This window comes from Heterodontus francisci, chromosome 9 (genome assembly GCF_036365525.1).
Source record: "Heterodontus francisci isolate sHetFra1 chromosome 9, sHetFra1.hap1, whole genome shotgun sequence".
In the NCBI taxonomy this organism is placed as follows: domain Eukaryota; kingdom Metazoa; phylum Chordata; class Chondrichthyes; order Heterodontiformes; family Heterodontidae; genus Heterodontus; species Heterodontus francisci.
In genome coordinates, this window is record NC_090379.1 from 34,338,115 (window position 1) to 34,360,845 (window position 22,731).

The window sequence follows — 22,731 nt, forward strand, 5'->3', positions numbered from 1 at the left end:
CATGCTAACATTTTGTGTTTCATGAACAAGAACACCCAGATCCCTCTGTACTGCAGTATTTTGTAGTCTTTCTCCATCTAAATAATAATCTGCCTTTTTATTCTTCCTACCACTTTCCCACATCGAACTCTATTTGCCAAGTTTTTGCCTACTCACTTAACCTATCTATATCCCTTTGCAGATTTTTTGTGTCCTCAACACAACATGCGTTCCCATCTATTTTTGTATCATCAGCAAATTTGGATACACTACACTCTGTCCCTTCCTCCAAGTCATTAATATAGATCGTAAATAGTTGAGGCCCTAGGACCGATCCTTGTGGCACTCCACTAGTTACGGCTTTCCAACCTGAAAAAGATCCATTGATCCAGACTCTCTGCCTTCTGTGTGTTAGCCAATCCTCAATCCATGCCAACACATTACCCCCAATACCCTGCGCTCTTATTTTGTGCAATAACTTTTTATGTGGCACCTTATCGAAAGCCTTCTGAAAATCCAAATACACTACATCTACCAGTTCCCCTTTATCCACTCTGCTCGTTATATCCTCAAAGAACGCTAACAAATTTGTCAAGCATGATTTCCCTTTCATAAAACCATGTTGACTCTGTTTGATTGCATTGTGGTTTTCTAAATGTCCCGCTATTTCTATCTTAATAATGGATTCTAGCATTTTCCCAATGACAGATGTTAAGCTAACTGGTCTATAGTTTCCTGCTTTTTGTCTCCCTCCTTTCTTGAATAGGGGTGTCACATTAGCAGTTTTCCAATCCGCTGGTACCCTACCGGAATCCAGTGAATTTTGGTATATTATGACCAATGCCTCCGCTATCTCTGCAGCCACTTCTTTCAAAACCCTTGGATGCAGGCCATCAGGTCCTGGCAACTTGTCTGCCTTTAGTCCCAGCAGTTTGTCCAGCACCTTTTCCCTCATGACAGAGATTGTTACAAGTTCCTCCCTCCCATTTACACCTTTTATTGTTGGGATGTTTATAGTGTCCTCCACCTGTTTCCGGGTAGGTTCTGCAACATATTGTTCTAAGAAACAATCCCTGATGCACTCTACAAATTTATCTTCCATGCTACCCTTGCCAATTTGATTTGTCCAGTTTATATGCAGATTAAAATCACCCATGATAATTGCAGTGCCCTTCTTACATGCCTCCATTATTTCCTGATTAATATTTTGTCCTACAGACAGGCAACTCCTCAGGGGCCTATAGACCACTCCCACCCGTGATTTCTTTCCAAGAAATTCATCAAAGTAATTTAGATGTAGTGAAAAGATGAGGCTCCAATACCGATCCATTGGTGGAGTAAGAACTATTAGTCACATCCTGCCAATTTGAGTACATACCTATTATCTCTACTCATGTGTCCTACCTTCTAATCAATTCCCTACGCAAGCCAATATGTGGCTTCCAATTCAATGTGCTCTCCTCTTTGCTAGCCTCTTCAGTGAAAACCGAGGCAGAGTGCCTATCCAGTATCATCTCCTGTGAGCTTATCTTGCCCTTGGTGACCCTATCCCTATTTTAATTATTCTTTCGTTAATTATGTTCTTTTAGAATATTGTACTATTTGTTCTTATATTCTTTGCCTTCTAATTGTTTTTTCTACCTCCCTTAGGTCTATCCACATTGGCTTTTCCCCCCAAACTATCATCTTAATTTGTGTACTGTTATCTCTCTCAATTGTTAAGAGAGTTTAGACATGATCATGCCCAGGCAAGGAGGAAGAGGAGGACATCATGAGTTTCTTTACCTTGTTAAATATGGTCAGGTCATTAAACTTTTTCTGACACTGCTCTGAGGTCCTGAAAGATACAGAAATGGCACTCAGAGGCAGTGCCACTTCATTGCAAGTGCCACAACAAATGATTTGGACCAGCTTGGTTATCCTGCTTCCAAGGAGTCGGTCTCTCCTTATCTCTATTTCCTCCAGAAAAGCCCACAGATCTTCCTCAGAGAAACTCCAAAGTCCTCCTCCAGGTTGCTCTGCTTCTCTATGTCACAGTCGTGGTCATCTCTGCAAAAATAGAGATGCTGTTGAGACACTGGAAACACATAGAAAAAAGCACTCCCCCGCAAAAAAAAATGAAAGCCAGGAATAGTCTGCCACTTACCTCCAACTTCCAGTTTCTGAAGAATAACGTATGCTGAGTGCTTCAAAAGTGTACCGTTCCATGCAGTTTCCTAGGGGCCCTAACTGGTCATGCTGAAGTTCCAGATATTTCATACTGCATTTTTTTTTAACATTCCGGCGTAGGAAAATGAAGGAAAAAACTGTAAATGTAAATTTTCGTCAACACGATCAGCATAGGACATGATGTGATTGTAGTGTAAATAAATAAATTCCGTATCCACGTTATTTTGTTTTGAAATTAATTATCTCCATAGAGGAGCAGCACTCTGTGTCTTGTTTGGTTTTGTTGTCGCAGACAGCACACGATTCAGCATTCTAACATATGCTTCTCACTTTAAGTTTCCAACTTTGTTTCTCTGTAGGTGTGTGGCCCTAGCCACCAGAGGGAGCCAATATACATAGACTCACATCAACTCAGTCAGGGTCCTAAAGGCACAGTACAGCAACCAGGTCATGTTCTACTCATATACCATAACATCTCCCTCCTTTTTCAGAATTACTTGTCCAAGGGAATAAAAGTAAAATCATATAGTCATCCCAATCACAGCACAATAACAAACAACGAATGTATAGTGTATGCTGTATGTTTTTTTTTCAGCTGAGTCCTTGAGTGTTGATAGTGTTCTTTTCAGTTCAACGTGTCAATAAAAGTCTTTGTGCATCAATAAATGAGTATCCAGCGAGCTCTTTAGCAATTGACTAATGTGTTCTCAAACTTGAATAGATCATTTCAAAAAATCTTGGGTTTTAATCTAGTAGGCACATCAGCTCACTTGCTGACAAAACCCCTACTCATACTTTGAGGGCATCTTGATAGTCTGCCTCGATCTACTAGACCTGCTGGATCCTAAAGGTACAGCAGAGCAAACAAGTCTCGTTCTACTCACATACGATAACCTGTCTGACTATATGTATAAAGGTCAGTAAGATGACAATAGTTAGCCCCAGACAGCCTCCACTTCTCCAGGTTACTCACACTGTTTACGTGGTTAGGGCAGCAGTGTGTGTCTATGTGCGCATGCGTGTGTCCAGGCCGTTGATTGGTTCGCGGGTTTGACCCGGCGGGGTCACGCCGCACAGGACGATGGTCCATTATCCATCATGGAGGCGATATTTCACGAGAAAGTAAGTTGTTGCGGAAATTACTGTTTAAAATGGCCGTGGCGGCTCGCCGGAGGAGCGCGGTCCGGAAAGGCCGCTGTGGTGGTTGACGTTGAGTTGAGAAGGACCCTCCCCCTCCTGGAGCTGCAATGAAACAGCTGTGGGACGGGGGCGGTGAGTTTTGTACAGCCCGCTGCCAGGCTCCGATTCGCTTCTTGAGGCCAGACGGGGATTTGTGGAAAGCAGATGCCCTGTGGTGGTCTTTCAAGGCTCGACTGTTGTGGGTGAGCCGAGTCGCGGTCCAATAATTACGTTCAATTCAGCGTTTTAGCTGCACGCGGAAGTGTGTCGGGGCTTAGGAGGGCGGTTCACATCTCAGCCCGATATCTAAAGAAAACTGTGAGGTCCCAAAGAACATGCTGTTCAACGGGCGAGGGGTGTTAAATGTAATCGAGTGATGTTTATGTAAATCCTCCGAAATTGATCTTTTCAGATCGTTGAAAAGTAAAATAAATTGTTTGTAACCGTCTCTGACTTTCCGTTTCTGATCCAACACAATTTTGATGACTTCCGTAGAGCACGAATAGGAAAACAGGTTTTACACAGTACACCTTTAATTACACTTTGTGTGACTCTTAAAGTTCATCTGAACGTGGAAAAGTTGAAAGACTGCTACTGCACTATATAAAAGCACAATTGTCGTGTTGCTGTATTACATGGTTGGTAAAATTGCTGGCAAAATCATAGTGTTCATAAAGTTTTATTTCGGTTTGATTCATGAATTATGTTTGGAAGTACAACTACCTTTGTATTAGGTTATTGAATATGTCGAATTGTTACCCAATAGAATATCATGTTTGTGATGACAATGGGACAAACTTGCATATGTAGTTTCCCAAGTACATGTGGACATTATTTTTGTATTTCCATTACAAATCCAAAGACAGAATATATGACTTTAAAATGGGAACTGAATTACAGCTGCTTCCTGGTCCAATTATCTCTTGCCCTGTGACCCTGCTTTGTTTGAAGACAGCAATTTTCCTTGACTCCCCATGTAAAATGCCACAGGGAGTTGTTACTAGTTATCATTATGTTTAATTAACAACGAGCTCAGTAGACTCAATGTAGACATTGCAGCACTTCAGGAGACACGCCTCCCCGTGAGTGGATCTCTAGCAGAGCAAGACTACACCACCTTCTGGCAGGGCAGGGATCCTGAAGATCACTGACCAACGCAAACAAATGGACCGCTGGGTTGAGCACTACCTAGAACTGTACTCCAGGGCGAATGTTGTCACTGAGACTGCCCTCAATGCAGCCCAGCCTCTACCAGTCACGGATGAGCTGGACATACAGCCAACAAAATCGGAACTCAGTGATGCCATTGATTCTCTAGCCAGCGGAAATGCCCCTGGGAAGGACAGCATTACCCCTGAAATAATCAAGAGTGCCAAGCCTGCTATACTCTCAGCACTACATGAACTGCTATGCCTGTGCTGGGACGAGGGAGCAGTACCTCAGGACATGTGCGATGCCAATATCATCACCCTCTATAAAAACAAAGGTGACCGAGGTGACTGCAACAACTACCGTGGAATCTCCCTGCTCAGCATAGTGGGGAAAGTCTTTGCTCGAGTCGCTCTAAACAGGCTCCAGAAGCTAGCCGATCGCGTCTACCCTGAGGCACAGTGTGGCTTTCGTGCAGAGAGATCGACCATTGACATGCTGTTCTCCCTTCGTCAGATACAGGAGAAATGCCGCGAACAACAGATGCCCCTCTACATTGCTTTCATTGATCTCACCAAAGCCTTTGCCCTCGTCAGCAGACGTGGTCTCTTCAGACTACTAGAAAAGATTGGATGTCCACCAAAGCTACTAAGTATCATCACCTCATTCCATGACAATATGAAAGGCACAATTCAACATGGCGGCACCTCATCAGACCCCTTTCCTATCCTGAGTGGCGTGAAACGGGGCTGTGTTCTCGCACCCACACTCTTTTTGGGATTTTCTTCTCCCTGCTGCTTTCACATGCGTTCAAGTCTTCTGAAGAAGGAATTTTCCTCCACACAGATCAGGGGGCAGGTTGTTCTAAGAGCGAAGTCCAAAGTACGGAAAGTCCTCATCAGGGAACTCCTCTTTGCTGACGATGCTGCTTTAACATCTCACACTGAAGAGTGCCTGCAGAGTCTCATCGACAGGTTTGCGGCTGCCTGCAATGAATTTGGCCTAACCATCAGCCTCAAGAAAACGAACATCATGGGGCAGGAGGTCAGAAATGCTCCATCCATCAATATTGGCGACCACGCTCTGGAAGTGGTTCAAGAGTTCACCTACCTAGGCTCAACTATCACCAGTAACCTGTCTCGAGATGCAGAAATCAACAAGCGCATGGGAAAGGCTTCTACTGCTATGTCCAGACTGGCCAAGAGTGTGGGAAAATAGCGCACTGACACAGAACACAAAAGTCCGAGTGTATCAAGCCTGTGTCCTCAGTACCTTGCTCTATGGCAGCGAGGCCTGGACGACATATGTCAGCCAAGAGCGACGTCTCAATTCATTCCATCTTTGCTGCCTCCGGAGAATACTTGGCATCAGGTGACAGGACCGTATCTTCAACACAGAAGTCCTCGAGGCAGCCAACATCCCCAGCTTATACACACTACTGAGTCAGCGGCGCTTGAGATGGCTTGGCCATGTGAGCCGCATGGAAGATGGCAAGATCCCCAAAGACACATTGTACAGCGAGCTCGTCACTGGTATCAGACCCACCGGCCGTCCATGTCTCCGCTTTAAAGACGTCTGCAAACGCGATATGAAGTCCTGTGACATTGATCACATGTTGTGGGAGTCAGTTGCCAGCGTTCGCCAGAGCTGGCGGGCAGTCATAAAGGCGGGGCTAAAGTGTGGCGAGTCGAAGAGACTTAGTAGTTGGCAGGAAAAAAGACAGAGGCACAAGGGGAGAGCCAACTGTGTAACAGCCCCGACAAACAAATATTTCTGCAGCACCTGTGGAAGAGCCTGTCACTCTAGAATTGGCCTTTATAGCTGCTCCACACACCACTGACCACCTCCAGGCGCTTACCCATTGTCTCTCGAGATAAGGAGGCCAAAGATAAAAAAAAATTGTGGTAAATTTCACTGATTACGCCATGCAGTTATTTTATTTGGATTCTTTTAGTATAAGCAGTGAAAATCTGGTAAAAATTGATCGTCTTTGGTAATGTAAGGTTTGTGTAAGTTTGATGCTTGTGCACAACAATACAGGACATAAGTTGGTCAAGTTTATGTTGGTGAATCCCCTGTACAATTTTTTTTTAATTCTTTCATGGGATGTGGGCGTCACTGGCAAGGCCAGCATTTGTTGCCCATCCCGAATTGCCCTTGACAACTGAGTAGTTTGTTCGGCTGTTTCACAGGGCAGTTCAGAGTCAACCACATTGCTGTGGGTCTGGAGTCACATGTAGGTCAGACCAGTAAAGAATGGCAGATTTCCTTCCCTAAATGACTTTAGTGAACCAGATGGATTATTACAACAATCAATAGTTCTGTGGTACTATTACTGAGACTAGCTTTCAATTCCAGGTTTTTATTAATTAATTGAATTTAAATTCAGGCAGCTGCCATGGTTAACCTGTGTGACCCGGGCATGAGTCTAGGTCACTGACTACTCCAGGACATTACTATGCCATTGTCTTCCACTATATCTATATACACTAATTTTGGTGTTCATATGGTATGTACTATTTTACTTATCCAGCACAAAAGGAGGCGATTCAGCCCATCGTGTCTGCGCCGGCCGAATAAGCCTTCCACCCAAACTAGTCCCATTTTCCAGCACCTGGTCCATAGCTCTGCAGGTTACAGCACCTTAGATGCATGTCCTGGTACCTTTTAAAAGAATTGAGGGTCTCTGCCTCCACCACCGATCCTGGCAGTGAATTCCAGACACCCACCACCCTCTGGGTGAAAAATGTTTCTCCTCATGTCCCCTCTAATCCCTCTACCAGTCACCATAAATCTGTGACCCCTGGTAACCGGCCTCCCTGCCAGGCAAAACAGGTCCTTTCTGTCTACTCTCGGCCTCTCATAATTTTGTACACCTCAATCAAGTCACCCCTCAGCTGCCTCAATTCCAGGGAAAACAACCCCAACCTATCCAGTCTTTCCTCCTAGCTGCAACCCTCAAGCTCTGGCAACATTCTTGTAAATCTCCTCTGCACTCTCTCCAGAGCAATTATGTCCTTCCTGTAATGTAGTGACCAGAACCGCATGCAGTACTCCAGCTGCGGCCTAACCAGCGCTCTATACAGCTCCAGCATCATATCCCTACTTTTGTGCTCTATACCTCGGCCAATAAAGGGAAACAATCTGTATGCTTTCTTCACTCTATCTACCTGTCCTGCCACCTTCAGGGACCTGTGGACATGCACCACTTCTACACCTCTCAATATCCTCCCGTATATTCCCTCACTTTATTTGCCCTCCGCAAATGCATCACCTCACTTCTCTATTGAATTCTATTTGCCACTTTTCCACCCACTCAACCAAACCATTGATATCATTCTGCAGTGTACGACTCTCCTCCTCACTGGCCAATTTTTATCTCATCAGCAAATTTCCCAATCATACCACCCACATTTAAGTCCAAATCATTAATATATACCACAAACAGCAAGGGACTCAACACTGAGCCCTGTAGAACACCACTGGAAACCACATTCCATTCACAAAAACATCCATCGACTACTACCCTGTCACTGAGCCAATTCTGGATCCAACCTGTCACCTTCCTCAGTATCCCAAGGGCTTTCATTTTACTGAGCAGTCTGCTTTGTGGGACTTTGTCAAATGTCTTAGTAAAATCCATGTAGGCCACATCCACTGCACTACCTCATCAATCCCCTTGTTACTTCCTCAAAAAACTTAATCAAGTTAGTAAGACATGGCCTTCCCTTAACAAATGCATGCTGACTATCCCTGATTAATCCGTGCCTTTCTAAGTGACAGAATCTATTCTGAGGGACAGGATAAACTAACAATTTACCCACCACTGAGGTCAGACTGACTGGCCTATAATTACCTGGCTTATCCCTCACACCCTTTTTAAACAATGGTACAATGTTCGCAGACCTCCAATTATCTGGTACCTTGCCTGTATCTAGTGAGAATTTGAAGATGATTCTCAGCACGTCTGCTGTTTCCTCCCTGCCTTCCTTTAACAGTCTGGGATGCAATCCATCCGGTCCTGGCAATTTATCCACTTTCAGGGCTGTCAGACCCTCGAGCACTTCCCCCCCCCCCCCCCATTATGCTTATCTTATGTAATATTTCACACTCCTTCTCTTTAACTACAATGCCTGCATCGTCTCCTCGGTGAAGCCAGAGACATAAAACTCATTAAGGACCCTGCCCACATCTTTTGCATCCACGTATAAGTTCCCCTGTACATCTCTGATAGGTTCTACCTTTTCCTTAGTTATCCTCTTACTCTTAATGTACTGATAAAACATCTTCAGGTTTTCCTTGATTTTACCTGCCAATAATTTTTCATGTCCTCTCTTTGCTTTTCTAATATCCTTTTTTACTTCACCCCTACACTTTCTGTACTCCTCTAGGCTTTATAAGTATCAAGATATTTGTGATCATAAGTTTTTTTTTTTTGCTTTAATTTACCCTGTAAACTTCTAGATAACCAGGGGTCTGTAGATTTGGCAGTACCACCCTTTATCTTTGTGGGGACATGCCTACACTGTGCCTATAGTATCTTGCTCCTGAATGCCTCCCACTGGTTTGCCACTGATTTTCCTTCACCAGGTCACTTCTCAGTTTTGTAAAATTTGCCTTCCCCAAATTTAGAACCTTTGTTGCTGTTTTATCTTTGTCCTTTTCCATGATTATGCTAAAACTAACTGTATAATGGTCACCCACTGTTACTTAATCCACTTGCCCAGATTAATTACCGAATACTAAATCTAGAATTGGGCTTGTTACACACAGGCTAAGAAAGTTCTCTTGAATGCTGTTCAAGAATTTTGTCCCCTGAATGCTGTTCAAGAATTTTGTCCCCTTTGTGCCCTTCACACTGTTTGTATCCCAGTTGATATTGGGGTAGTTGAAATTTCCAACCATCTCCGCCCTAAAGTTATTGCACTTAGAAATTTGCCTACATATTTATTCCTCTATCTCCCCCTCACTATTTGGGGGTCTATAGTACACTCCCAGTAATGTGGCTGCTCCCTTTTTATTTCTGAGCTCCACACATATGGTCTTGTTTGATGATTCATTTAGCATTTCATCGCTCCTCACAGCTGATATTGATTCCTTGACTAATAATGCTACACCTGAGTACTCTAAATCCAGGGATGTTGAGCTGCCATTCTTGCCCCTTAAGCCAAGTTTCTGTTATAGCAACGATATCGTGTTGCCATGTGTCTGTGATCTCAACTCATCTGCTTTCCTTGCTATACTCCTTGCATTTAAATAAATACCCTTTAACACTGCCAAATTCCTGTGTTACACACTTTTTAACCTCCTTCTGTCTTTTAGAGTCACTCGCCAATTTTGCTAATTTTCTGCATCCTGTTCCCAGTCCTGAAATTGTCCTATCTAAGACTACGCTCAGGTTCCCATCCCCCTGCCAATCTAGTTTAAACCATCCCCAACAACACTAGCAAAGTGAGACACCTTGGAGTGCATGTCCACAGGTCCCTGAAGGTGGCAGGACAGGTAGATAGAGTGGTGAAGAAGGCATCTGGATTGCTTTCCTTTATTGGCCAAGGTATAGAGATTTGTGTCTATGCAATATATTTTCGTGTGTTTTAACTTTATATTCTGCAAGTGGTGCAACTCTTGCTGTGCTTCAGGAAACTTTCAAAATACAGGTTCTAGAAATGAGGCTTTTAAAATAATTGCTAGCCCTTTTCTGGCCATTTCATTTGGATTGCAAGGATTGAAATCTAATTAAATAAACAAACTTTTCATACCAAAGCTAACTGTTTCTGGTGGCAGAAGGATCAATAACCAGAGGGCACAGAGTTAAGACAATTGGCAAAAGAGCCAGAGGAGAGGTGACAAGAATTTTTTTTAATGCAGTGGTTTGTTAAAGTCGGGAATGCACTGCCTAAAAGGGTGGTGAAAGCAAATTTAATAACTTTCAAAAGTGAATTGGATATATACCTGAAAGTGAATAATTTACAGGTATATGGGGAAAAAAGCAGGGGAATGGGTCATTTCTTACAAAGAGCCACACACACATGATTATCTGAATGCCTCCTTCTGTAGTGTAAGATTCTATGGCTCTAACAGCTCTAATAATGGATAAGTTGTAACTTTGAACAAATTCCATAAATGCTTGCTCTTTATTGAGATCAAAAGTTTGAATTTGAAAATGCTACAAATGCTTTTGGTTCCCTTTACCTTTCCGAGGAAAATGATTTGACGTCATGCAAGGGATGATTGCTCAAAACACTCTTGAATAGTCAAGGCATTGAAGGAGTGCTGCCCCAGCAATGATATGCAAGCTCAAATGACCACTGTGGTCCTCTTTATGTGAATGTGACCATCCAATAGGGAATTTGGCAATCTTAATCAGATAACTGTGGTTCTTTGAACTAGAATTTTATCATTGTTAACTTTTTAGGCAATGTCCTGATCAAAAAAGTGGACAGGCTGACCTCTTGACAGCTCTTGCCATTTCCACTCTTAAATCAGTCAGTACTGTAATAGGGGTTGCTACACTCCAGTTGTTCCTCCCTGAGTCAGCATCTTGCCTCAACCAGAAACCATGTTTTCCCCTATCTCAAGTTTCCTCACTAAGGACCTACCTAAAGGTTGAGCCTACAACCAACCAAACAGAAGCCATACTAATGCACTGAGCAGCCTCCTTCGATCCAAATAAATATTTTTGCTTCTGTTGATGCATATAACAACTTTTGCATTGTTAAATAGAACTCCCTGATGAAGTCTCCCCAGTGGATAAACACACAACACAGTGTTGCACCAAGCGATTATAGATCAAAAAGGGTCCATATTTCATGCTTGGTCTGTGCTGAGTTAACTGATTTTGAGTTGGGCAGACTGAAGGCACTACCTTTCTATTTTGTGTCTCAAAACCAAAGAGGAAGTCAGATCAGTTCCCTATCCAGTGACCACTGTTGGAAAACTTAGATTTGATTACAAGGTTGTGATTACATAGTTGTGATGTCACCCATAATGGATAGTGATTGACTATTACCGTTTAGAATGGCCATTTGGATGAGCTAGCAGAAGCCTGCCTGGACCTGTGGAACTGTATCTTGGTATGTGTCTCTAGCTTCAGGAAAGGCAGCAAGAAAATTGGAGGGGAAAGAAAACCTTATTAGTTCTGTAGGAAAATACATCATGTAGTGAGTATTGAGTTGTACTGACTAGGATATCCCATGCTCAACCCCTGGTCTCTACTAAGTTCGCTGATCTCAGTGTAGGCAGCGGTGAGGACACAAAATTGGCCTTAGTCTTGCTGCAAAAAGATGGGGGAAATTGACCAAGGTAAGTTGAAGTGTGTTTGTATGGATGTCGATTGGAGAAAGGATCAGCCTCATTTTCTAATGCTTTTCATGGTTGAGCGGTTAATCATGACCTTCGGAATGATACAGTCTGGATTGATGTAGTGCTTTTAACATAGTAACTGTCCTAAGGTACATCACAAAAGGGTAACGGATGGTGAGCAATAGTTGAACATGAGCAAGTGTATAGTTAAAGAGGTAGGTCTTTGAAGGTGATTGAGAAAGTTTCAGAGCTGGAAAGCTGGATGGGGGGTGTGGGGGGGTCCGGGATGCAAAATAATAAGTGTAGGACACAGGCAGGGCATAGATTTAAAGCAGGTTGGAGAGAAAGGGGGGAATAATACATGAGTTTGTAATTTGAGGATTTTGAATTTGTTCTCTGAGGACAAGGATTCAATGGAGACTGCACCAGAGTTTCGAATAAATAGAACTTCAGGATGGAGTGGAGGGGACCTGGAGTGGAGGAGAGCAATAGGAGAATTCACACCTGATGATGAACATAAAGGCAAGAGATGGTGGCATGAGGTTGCCTCAGTGATGGATAGGATGTGATTCTCTGTGAAATGGGACACCTAGGTTGCATATGCCAGTTTCAAACTGAGCAAGCAATCAAGTAAAAACAAGAAATGCTGGAACCACTCAGCAGGTCTGGCAGCATCTGTGGAAAGAGAAGCAGAGTTAATATTTCGGGTCAGCGACCCTTCATCGGAACTCAAGTAAGGTGATGTAGTGGGTGAAGACTAGAGTGTAGAGGTTTTGGTAGGAGCAGAACAGCACATGTACAGGCTTGCTCATATCAAAGCAGTAGAAGGTCTTCCCACGTTGACCTTGGCTCAGTGGTAGCAGTCTTGCCTCTGTCATGGGTTCAAACCTCACTCCAGAGACTTGAGCACAAAATCTATGCTGGCACTTCAGTGCACTACACAGAGAGTGCTGCATCACTGGAGCTGTTGTCTTTCAGATCAGGCAGTAAAGCTGAGGCCTTGTCTGCCCCCTTGGGTGGCATAAATGGCTCTGTGGCACTATTGCACAGAATCACTGAATTTTTACAGCGCACAATCATAGAAAATAGGAGCAGGAATAGGCCATTCGGCCCTTCGAGCCTGCTCCACCATTCATTATGATCCTGGCTGATCATCAAAGTCAGTAACCTGTTCCTTCTTTCTCCCCATATCCTTTGATCTCTTTTGCCCCAAGAGCTATATCTAACTCCTTCTTGAAAACATACATAGAACATTACAGCGCAGTACAGGCCCTTCGGCCCTCGATGTTGCGCCGACCTGTGAAACCATCTGACCTATACAATGTTTTGGTCTCAACTGCTCGAAGCCCATCATGTCCACACTGGCTCTCTGAAAGAGCAACTCCCTCAGTTCCGTTCCCCTACCTTCTCCCCGTAACCCTGCACATTCTTCCATTTCGTATAACAGTCTAATTCCCTTTTGAATGCTTCAATTGAACCTGCCTCCATCACGTTCTCAGGCAGTGCATTCCAGACCTTAACCACTCACTGCGTGAAAATGATGTTCCTCATGTCACTTTTGCTTCTCTTACCAAATACTGTAAATCTGTGCCCTCTCGTTCTTGATCCTTTCACGAGTGGGAACAGTTTCTCTCTATCTACTCTGTCCAGACCCCTCAAAAAGCAGAAGAATTCTCCTTCGGTGCCCTATCCAACGTTTATTCCTCAACTAACATCACTAAAACTGATTATCTGGTGATTTTTCTCATTGCTGTTTGTGGGATCACTTAACTCTTTTTGAGGACTGTAATATAATAAGTACCAGTACTTGTACTAAAACTGGTAAGTTTTAGGTGTTTTAAAGAACAATGAATATCAATGTTCTACATAGAAGGGGAAGAAATATTTCTGTGGCACACCACCCCCCCCCCCCCCCCCCCCTTTTTACTCTGATCTAATTTCCAAGTCACTGAGATCTGGATATTATAACCCAAGGAAGTGTTTATTTGCAGCTGCCTCAGTTACTACATATTTTTCTGCTTTTAGATTGGGAGAGCAGGAATTTCATCTTCACTTCCTGTCTTTATATTTTTATTTGATTCTTTTTAAAATATTTAACTGGCTTCATTTTTCCATTTTCTAAATATTGACCTATGCAAGAACTGGTCTTCAGCACCAGTAAGGATTAATTTTTCTACAAATTTATAATCTCTGTGCTCCAGACTTGGACCCTGTGACCTTTTTAATGTCTGTTTCATTAGTCTAATTTGACTTTTGATATCACACATTTATTTGGTACTCCACATAATCTTTGTGATGTAACAGGGAAGATCTAATTAAACTTTGTAAAGATGCTCAATTCTCTGTTAATGGGCACATTCACGCGTTTGTCCCATGGCACGTGACGAGCATTTCTGTCTGTGTGTACGGGAAATAAGGAAAAGACAAACCCTGTCTAGAGGGTAGGGAGGCTGGTTTGAAGGGAAGTGACTTGTTTCTGTTGATATTGATTGCTTATAGGAAGCCTCCTGCCAGGACAAAATGGTTTGTTTGCTTCCTCAAACAATATCTAAGTTTACCACTGCAAAACAAAAAGCATTTATTAATGGTGACTGTCCCACACACAAGACTCTTTTACCTGTTGAGGTAGATCTGCTTTGACTGGAAAGTGTAAGAATCTCCTGAATTTGGATGATGTGATTGCCAGTTCTGTCTTCAGAAGCAGCTCAAGCTGGAAAAGATATTACAGCTGCTGAAGATTGTTTCAGTTCCACTAGTTTTTCAGTTCCACTTGATTCAACTATTTAGCTCCATGTCACAATGAAGCGCTGGAACTCTATGGTACTTAGAGCCTATGTGTGAGCTGTGTAATCTCAGTTAAATAATTGTAAGAAAGGACTTTGAGAATCTCAAAGCAATTTGTTTGATTCAGAAAGCAGATTAATGCATCTATTAAAGTTGGGTATTGTAACCTCATTGCTAATTTATTATTCTGTATAATTTTGCTTGCCAAAGAAAATAATTAATTAAAAGCCTGAACTATATAGCCTGTCAGTGTGTTTTTCTGCCAGTATGGAGAGAGCTGGAGTTTGTTTTTGATTCATTTATGGGATTTGAGTGTCGATGGCAAGGCCAGCATTTGTTGCCCTTGAGAAGGTGTTCGTGAGCCTCTTTCTTGAACTACTGCAGTCCATCTGGTACACCCACATTGCTGTTCAGGAGGGAGTTCCAGGTTTTTGATTGTGAAAGAAAGGCAATATACTTCCAAGTCAGGATTGTGACTTGGAGGGGAACTTACAGTTGGTGGAGTTCCCATGCGTCTACTGCCCTCGACCTTCTAGGTGGTAGAGGTCACAGGTTTGGAAAGTGCTGTCGAAGGAGCCTTGGTGAGTTGCTGCTGTGCACCTTGCAGATGGCACACACTGATACCACTCTGGGATTATGGTGGAGGGATTGAATGGATGGGGTTCTGATTAAGAGGGCTGTTTTGTCCTGGATCTTGTTGAGTATCTTGAGTGTTGTTGGAGCTTCACTCATCTGGTCAAGTGGAGTGTATTCCTGACTTGTGCCTTGTAGATGGCAGACAGGCTTTGGGAATTTAGGAGGTGAGTTACTTGCCGCAGAATTCCCAGCCACTGACCTCTTTTAGCCACAGCATTTACATGGCTGGTCCAGTTCAGTTTCTGGTCAATGATGATGCCCAGGACGTTGATGGTGGAGGATTCAGCGATGGTGATGCTTGTTGAACATCATGGGGAAATGGTTAGATTCTCTCTTTTTGGAGATCGTTGTTGCCTGGCACTAGTATGGTGCAAATGTTACTTGCCACTTACCAGACCAAGCCTCAATGTTGTCCAGATCTTGCTGCATGCAGACACGAACAGCTTCAGTATCTGAGGAGTTGCAAATGGCACTGAACAGTGTGCAATCGTCCGAAAGTATCTCCAGTTCTGACCTTATGGAGGAAAGGTCATGGATGAAGCAGCTGAAGATGGTTGGGCTTAGGACACTACCCTGAGGAACTCCAGTAGTGATGTCCTGGGGCTGAGATGATTGGCTTCCAACAACCACACCATTTCCTTTGTGCTCTGGTATGACTCCAGTCAATGGAGTGTTTTCCCCTGATTCCCATTGACTTCAATTTTGTTAGGGCTCCTTGAAGCCAGACTTATCAAATGCTGCCTTGATATGGGACTTCATCTCCACGAGGACTGTGCAGCGGTCACTCCTATCAATACTGTCATGGATAGATGCATCTGCGACAGGTAGAATCGTGGATGTGAGATCAAGTAGGATTTTCCCTCTTGGTTTTCTCTCAACCTGCTACAGGCCCAGTCTGGCAGTTACATCCTTCAGGACTCGACTAGCTCGATCTACTGCTACTGAATCTGCTACTGAACCACAAATATCCCCATCCTCAATGATGGGGGAGTCCAGCACATCAATGCAAAAGATAAGGCTGAAGCATTTGCAACCATTTTCAGCCAGAAGTGCCGAGTGGATGATACATCTTGGCCTCCTCCTGAGGTCTCCAGCATCACAGATGCTAGTCTTCTATGATTGGGGAAGTATGATGGTGTCAGGCTGTTGGACCAGTCTGTGGGACAGTTATCCCAATTTTGGCACAAGTCTCAAGATGTTAGTAAGGAGGACTTTGCGGCGTTGACTGGGCAGGGTGTGCGTATGTTGTTTCCGATGCCTAGTTCGATGCCGGGTGTTCCATCTGGTTTTATTCAACTTTTCTGTCGTGGTTTGATATAGCTGTGTGTCTTCCTGTGCCATTTCAGAGGGAAGTTAACAGTCTACCACATTGCTATGGGTTTGGAGTCACATGTAGGCCAGACTGGGTAAGGACGGCAGATTTCCTTCCCTAAAGGACATTAGTGAATCAGATGTTTTTTTACGACAATCCGGTAGTTTCATGATCATCATTACTGAAACTAATATTTTATTCCAGATATGCGAATTATTTGAATTTAAATTCTACCAGCTGTCATGGTGGGATTTTTCCCACCATGTTTCCGGAGCATTAGATCAAGCCCCTAGATTACTAGTCCAGTAACATTACCGCTATGCTACAGTTCCCCTACATATGATTTGAGTATATGATGGCATCCCATACTATTTCTGGTACATACTCCAATAGTATAAGGAGTCATTGTTCATTTTGTCGTTTGCTATTCCCGATATTTTGTGCATGAAAGTAGGAGTTTAATCCATTGAAAATGTAAACATGTCTATACAAGTTGAGCTTCAATCCCTAATGGTAAGAAGCCTAAGTTCCATTGTCCATGCTTAGTCTCCATTGCAGGATTTAATAAAATTTGAAGGTTAGTTTTTAATCACTAAACAGTTGAGTATTTTGTGCAATATTGACAGATTTACACTGTGCAAGAGATCTCTGTCTCCAGCGGTGCATAATGAAAATTTGACAGACTTTGCTCTGCTTGATTCCACAGCAAGAAGGATCCCTCTGTGCTCAGCATTGCCTCAACAATTTGTTGCAGGGAGAGTACTTCAGCCCTATAGATCTCTCTACAATTGCACAACAGTTGGATGAAGAGGAGCGAGAAAGAATGGCAGAGGGAGGAACAACCACAGAGGAATACAGAATATTTTTACAGGTTAAAATCTGCAAGTTAACTCAAAGTCAGTTTTAGTGATGCTGTTCCCCATAGACCATTTATGTGAGAACTTCTACCTTTAGGTATTTGCCATGACTCAGAGGTAGCACTCTCACCTCTGAGTCAGACTATTGTGCTTTCCAGCCCTACTCCAGAGACTTGAGCACATAATCAACCTGTCACTTGAGAGCAGTACTGAAGGAGTGCTACAATGTTGGAGGTGCCGCCTTTCAGATAAGTTATTAAAACAATGCCTAGTCTGCTCTCTAAAATTATAATAGTAATTTCACTCAGATGGCAAGAGCAACTTTATAACTGTAATATTAATCCTGTATATTATTCATCATCCCAACCTCTGCTTTTATTTATCTGTGAACCATGAATGTTTGCATTATCCCATCTTTGCAATCTTTTTTCTCTCTCAATGTAGCAACCTTCAGGGAACATGGATGACAGTGGATTCTTCTCAATTCAAGTAAGTGTCTGATTTTAAACCTATAACCTGGTGCCTTTCGCAATGAAACCTTTTATTTCTTCCCCCTTTTTTGTACACTATTCACGATTGATATGAAAATTACTTTTTGCCCTTGTTGATAAGACTATGAAATAAAGTCATATTGGGCTAGCCAGCTGCATTTAACTGGATAGTTTGATTTCCTTTTCCATTGCTTGCCTACGTTCTGATCCTTTGCTTTTTACTTCTCTCATTTTTAACTTCTGATCTGTTTTTCGAAATCATGTCCTTCATGTTTCTAAGTCAATTTTATGACCACTGTTTCATCTATAAGCTAGCAGCATGCATTATTTTTAGTATAGAAAAATGTGCATTATTGGAATCTGCAGAATTCCTGTCTCTAGTTATCACTTCCAGACTACCTCTACAAGTAATATTGCACATGGACATTCCAGCTATAGATTAGTCATCAAAGAATTGAAGGTTGGCGGGGGGTGGCAGTGCGGCGTAATACAGTAACTGAAAATTGGAGTGATTACAAATGACCAATGTTTTAATTAATGACAGGCAAGAAGAGGCTGCCATTAATTTTTATGGAATAAAAACAAGAAATGCTGGAAATACTCAGCAGGTCTGGCAGCATTTGTGGAGAGAGAAGCAGAGTTAACGTTTCAGGTCAGTGACCCTTCTTCAGAAGGGTCTGAAGATCTGAAGAAGGGTCACTGACCTGAAACGTTAACTCTTGTTTCTCTCTCCACAGATGCTGCCAGACCTGCTGAGTATTTCCAGCATTTCTTGTTTTTCTTTCAGATTTCCAGCATCCGCAGTGTTTTGCTTTTATTAATTTTTATGGGTTGCCTTGACACCCCTCAACAAGTCATAAATTAACAGCTTTAACTAGTGAAGAAATCAAGAGAACGTACTTGTCCTGTGAGGAGGCAAGATTTGAAGGCAATGATTAAATAAATAGCAATTTTGGTAGTTCCAGTGATGTGCCTCATTGCTATGCGGGTAGTAATTAATCACTGCAAACATATTCTCAAATGTACTTTAATGTACACTTATGTTGGGAATGCGAATTTGGTCAAATTTGGTTATATCCAAATATGATAGGAATGCTTTGTAGCCCGTATTTATCTCCTTAGCTATTGCATGTTAGCATTTTATATTTGTTTATAAAGAAAACAAAAGATGTTACTGGAGAGAAAATTATTCAGGCTGAATAAACTTCAGTTGTTCATTTGAGTGCTTGTTCTGTTTGCCAGATGAAGGATAGATTAGAAGTAGCTTAATGTTTGAATAGCATGATGTGTTAGCATTGTGGCACCATCATAATCATGCAGTGGTGGAGCAAAAACTTGTTCTCTCCTGCCGCACTCCACTCAATGTCCCATTTTAGAGGTGTTGCCTTAGGAAGGTGCCAAAAGATGTGTCGATCAGATGGAAAAGCATGCCTGAGTTATTTAGCTGCCTGCCCTCTAAGTGACAGTTGATGCAATGCAAAATTCTGAAAGCTAATTGCAAAAGCTACCCTCACTCTTTCTGATGTGCTTCTTTTGGATGAACCAATCCTTTCCCCACCACCCTACTCCCCTCTTAATCTTAGTTAGAGATGAAACTTCTTATACCATTCATCCAACCTTTAACCATGCTATCTCTATTGAGAAGGAAAAAACCTGCAGTTAATGCAACAATGGGCAATTCAGGGAATTCTTCCAATTTCCTAGAGCAATCCAGCAATGCTCCAAAAGACTCTGGTTTCCCTATGGCCCATTATAATCCAACTAATTAGCAACTTTACCCCCTACAATGACACATTACCTCTTCTCTCAAGAATTTATCGAGTTCCTTTTAAAGGACTATGCCATGAAAAGAAATTCTTCCTGGCATCCAATCTACCTTGCCTATAGATTTTATAGGCATGACCTTTGGCCTATCTCTCATCCAATTCAGGTAATATATCGAATCAAAATGTATCCGATCTTACATCATTTTAAAACCTTCAAAAATGCGCCTTTGTCTAAAATGCGACTCTTGGAGCCATTCCCCATAACTAAGAGATTTAAGGTTTGGTATCTTCCTGGTTACCCTCTTCACCTTCTCCAAAGCCTCTTTTAATTGGATTCAGTAGGATCCTGCCATGCTAATATTCTTTTGATCAATAAGGCATGAAGTGGTTTGATGGGGAAATGGAAGAGAACTTTATTTTACAAGTTTTTAAGTTCACCTTAAAATGGTAAAAGGATTCAATCAGGTAGATTTCAGAGAAGCTATTTTCTCTGGTGAGGGAATCCAGAACAAGGAGCTATCACATTCACGAGTGAAATCAGGAAGCACTTTTATTACACACAGTTTAAAGGAAATCTAGAATTCTTTGCTCTTCCCCCACCACTCGTAGCAATAACTGTAGATGTTGGGTCAATTGAAATTTTCAAATCTAAGATGAACAATAAGGCTATCAAGGAATATCACATTAGCCATGATCTGGCTGAATGGCATGCTCCTGTTCCTATGTTTGTATGCAAGCCTGCAAAAGGGGATGTTGCAAAAGTATTGTAAAAGAAATTGAAAATTGTGTAACACTGTGAGACTGTTAAACTCAAATTGCTTAACACAATGGATTTCATAATTAAAGGGAAAAAGCACAAGCCCAGTGAATTTGGACATTTGATTAGAGTTAGCTCAAAGTTGGGAACATCTGGCTTTATTCACATTTTCAGGTTTAATTGTTGCCATTTGATACTGAATTGATTTATATTTCAGTATATAATTCAGTTGTTTAAAAAAAAATTCCCTATTCATTAGACTACATGTTTTTAGAGTGTTCACACAAAATAATGTAAAGAGGTATAGCCCAAGTATAAACAATCAGTTTCACTCTCATTCCTTCCATTGGGAAAATAATTGCAAATACGCAACACAGTCAGTAGCAGTCCTGATGATAGGATTTGTATGTCTCATAGTTAGTGCATAGATTTTTGCATGCGTTAAAATCAGATGTTGCTTTTTGAATTATGCATTTTTAAATGGGTTCCACTATAAAATCCAAAGAACTTTCAAAGCAATTTTATTTCTACAGGTGATTAGTACAGCCTTGAGTGTCTGGGGTTTAGAGATTACCCTCTTCAACAGCCCAGAATATCAGCGATTAAGGATTGATCCAGTGTAAGAAGCATTATATATAAATACTGTGTGTTTTCAGTATTTTAAGATTGAATTTTTTTTATTGTGGATGTTGGTTTTAATTTTCAGATTTTTGGATTCAGTTTTTCAAACTGTTCTCTTAAAAACAGCCATTTTGTTTGGAATTAGCCATTTTGAAAAAAAAATATCTTTCAACAAATCTTGTGAAATGGTTTAAAGTCTATCCACATGTTTGTTTCCACAGAATTGAAAGGGCATTTATATGCAACTACAAAGAACATTGGTTTACAGTGCGAAAATTGGGAAATCAGGTAGTTCACTCTTTAATGTTAAAGAACTGCGATAGAATTTTAAATCTCATCTTCACAATATTGGAAGAATTAGAGCATTACATTTGCAAAATCTTTCCAATAGTTTCCTCAATTGTTTCATCTCTTTATTCAACCTCAAGATTAAAAAAGATACTCTTCTGTATTCCACAAGTTCAGTTTTAGATTTGTTGCACTGCCCCATAGCTGCAATTTCTTCTGTTTCAGGCATTCTCATTACTTTTATTTTTTTTTTTACAAAAAAGCTTCACCTGGAGGGAAAAGAATTTCAAACAGATTTGAAACAAAACAAAAAGTGCTGGAAAAACTCAGCAGGTCTGGCAGCATCTGTGGAGATAGAAGCAAAGTTAACGTTTCAGTTCTGTGACCTATCATTAGAACTGGCAAACCTTTGCTTTTGTCAGGCGGCATTTCTCGGGCTTGGGCCGCCCGACCAGCCACGGGTAAAATCCCCGTGGCGGCGGGCGGAGGTCCTTAAGTGGCCACTTAAGGGCCTTGATTGGCCTGGGGCAGGCAGGCCATTTTCCGCCGCCGCCCTGCGTAAAGTGGAGGTGGGAGCGGGTTGGGAAGAGCCTCCCGTTCCATATTACACGCCCTACAACCCCCACCACCTTTCCGCTCTTGGGATGGCCGTAAAATTCCGGCCATAATTTTAAAATATCACTACACATTTGCATATTGTTATGGTTCAGTAGATCATACCTTATCCTACCTGAATCAGGTTTCTTCCCCTCCTGCAGCACCAAAATGGCCCTCAGCAAAGTCACAAATTATATATTCTTTGTAATTGTGATGCTTGTGCATTATCCCTGCTCGACCTCTCTTCAGCCTTTGACACAGTCGACCACACCATTATCTTTCAGTACTTCTCTGTTGTCCAGCTCAGTGGGATTGCCCTTATTTGGTTCCATTCATACCTGTCTGGTTGTAGCCAGAACATTCCCCAGCAATGACTTTTCTTTCAGCCTTTGCATTAGTTTAGTTTAGTTTAGAGATATAGCACTGAAACAGGCCCTTCGGCCCACCGAGTCTGTGCTGACCATCAACCACCCATTTATACTAATCCTACACTAATTCCATATTCCTACCATATCCCCACCTGTCTCTATATTTCCCTACCACCTACCTATACTAGGAGCAATTTATAATGGCCAATTTACCTATCAACCTGCAAGTCTTTGGCATGTGGGAGGAAACCGGAGCACCCGGAGGAAACCCACGCAGACACAGGGAGAACTTGCAAACTCCACACAGGCAGTACCCAGAATTGAACCCGGGTCGCTGGAGCTGTGAGGCTGCGGTGCTAACCACTGCGCCACTGTGCTGTCTCTCTGGAGTCTTAACCATCTAGCCCTGGCCGTTGCCTCTTCCTCATCTACATACTGTCCCTTGGCAACATCACCAGCTGACATGAGATTAGCTT

At 42.3% G+C, this 22,731-nt stretch overlaps 1 protein-coding gene and 1 long non-coding RNA gene across 10 annotated transcripts in view; one reads left to right on the forward strand and one right to left on the reverse strand.

Annotated features, from left to right (window-relative positions):
• LOC137373656 (uncharacterized) overlaps positions 1 to 3,251 on the reverse strand; it is an 11,093-nt gene extending 7,842 nt beyond the window's left edge. The window contains exons 1-2 of one of the 5 annotated variants that reach the window (XR_010975664.1): positions 2,126 to 3,247; positions 1,765 to 2,028 (exon numbers count right to left, since the gene is read on the reverse strand). This is a non-coding gene — a long non-coding RNA (uncharacterized lncRNA). Of the gene's footprint in view, positions 1 to 1,764; positions 2,029 to 2,125 lie in introns of all 5 variants that reach the window. The other 4 variants (XR_010975661.1, XR_010975662.1, XR_010975660.1 and 1 more) reach the window with 4 other exon arrangements.
• atxn3 (ataxin 3) overlaps positions 3,210 to 22,731 on the forward strand; it is a 59,746-nt gene continuing 40,224 nt past the window's right edge. The window contains exons 1-5 of one of the 5 annotated variants that reach the window (XM_068038763.1): positions 3,210 to 3,270; positions 17,217 to 17,381; positions 17,812 to 17,856; positions 20,915 to 21,000; positions 21,224 to 21,290. In XM_068038763.1, coding sequence (XP_067894864.1) covers positions 3,247 to 3,270; positions 17,217 to 17,381; positions 17,812 to 17,856; positions 20,915 to 21,000; positions 21,224 to 21,290 — 387 coding nt within the window. In that variant the 5' untranslated portion in view covers positions 3,210 to 3,246. Of the gene's footprint in view, positions 3,271 to 3,333; positions 3,531 to 17,216; positions 17,382 to 17,502; positions 17,602 to 17,811; positions 17,857 to 20,914; positions 21,001 to 21,223; positions 21,291 to 22,731 lie in introns of those variants that run through there. The other 4 variants (XR_010975659.1, XM_068038762.1, XM_068038764.1 and 1 more) reach the window with 4 other exon arrangements.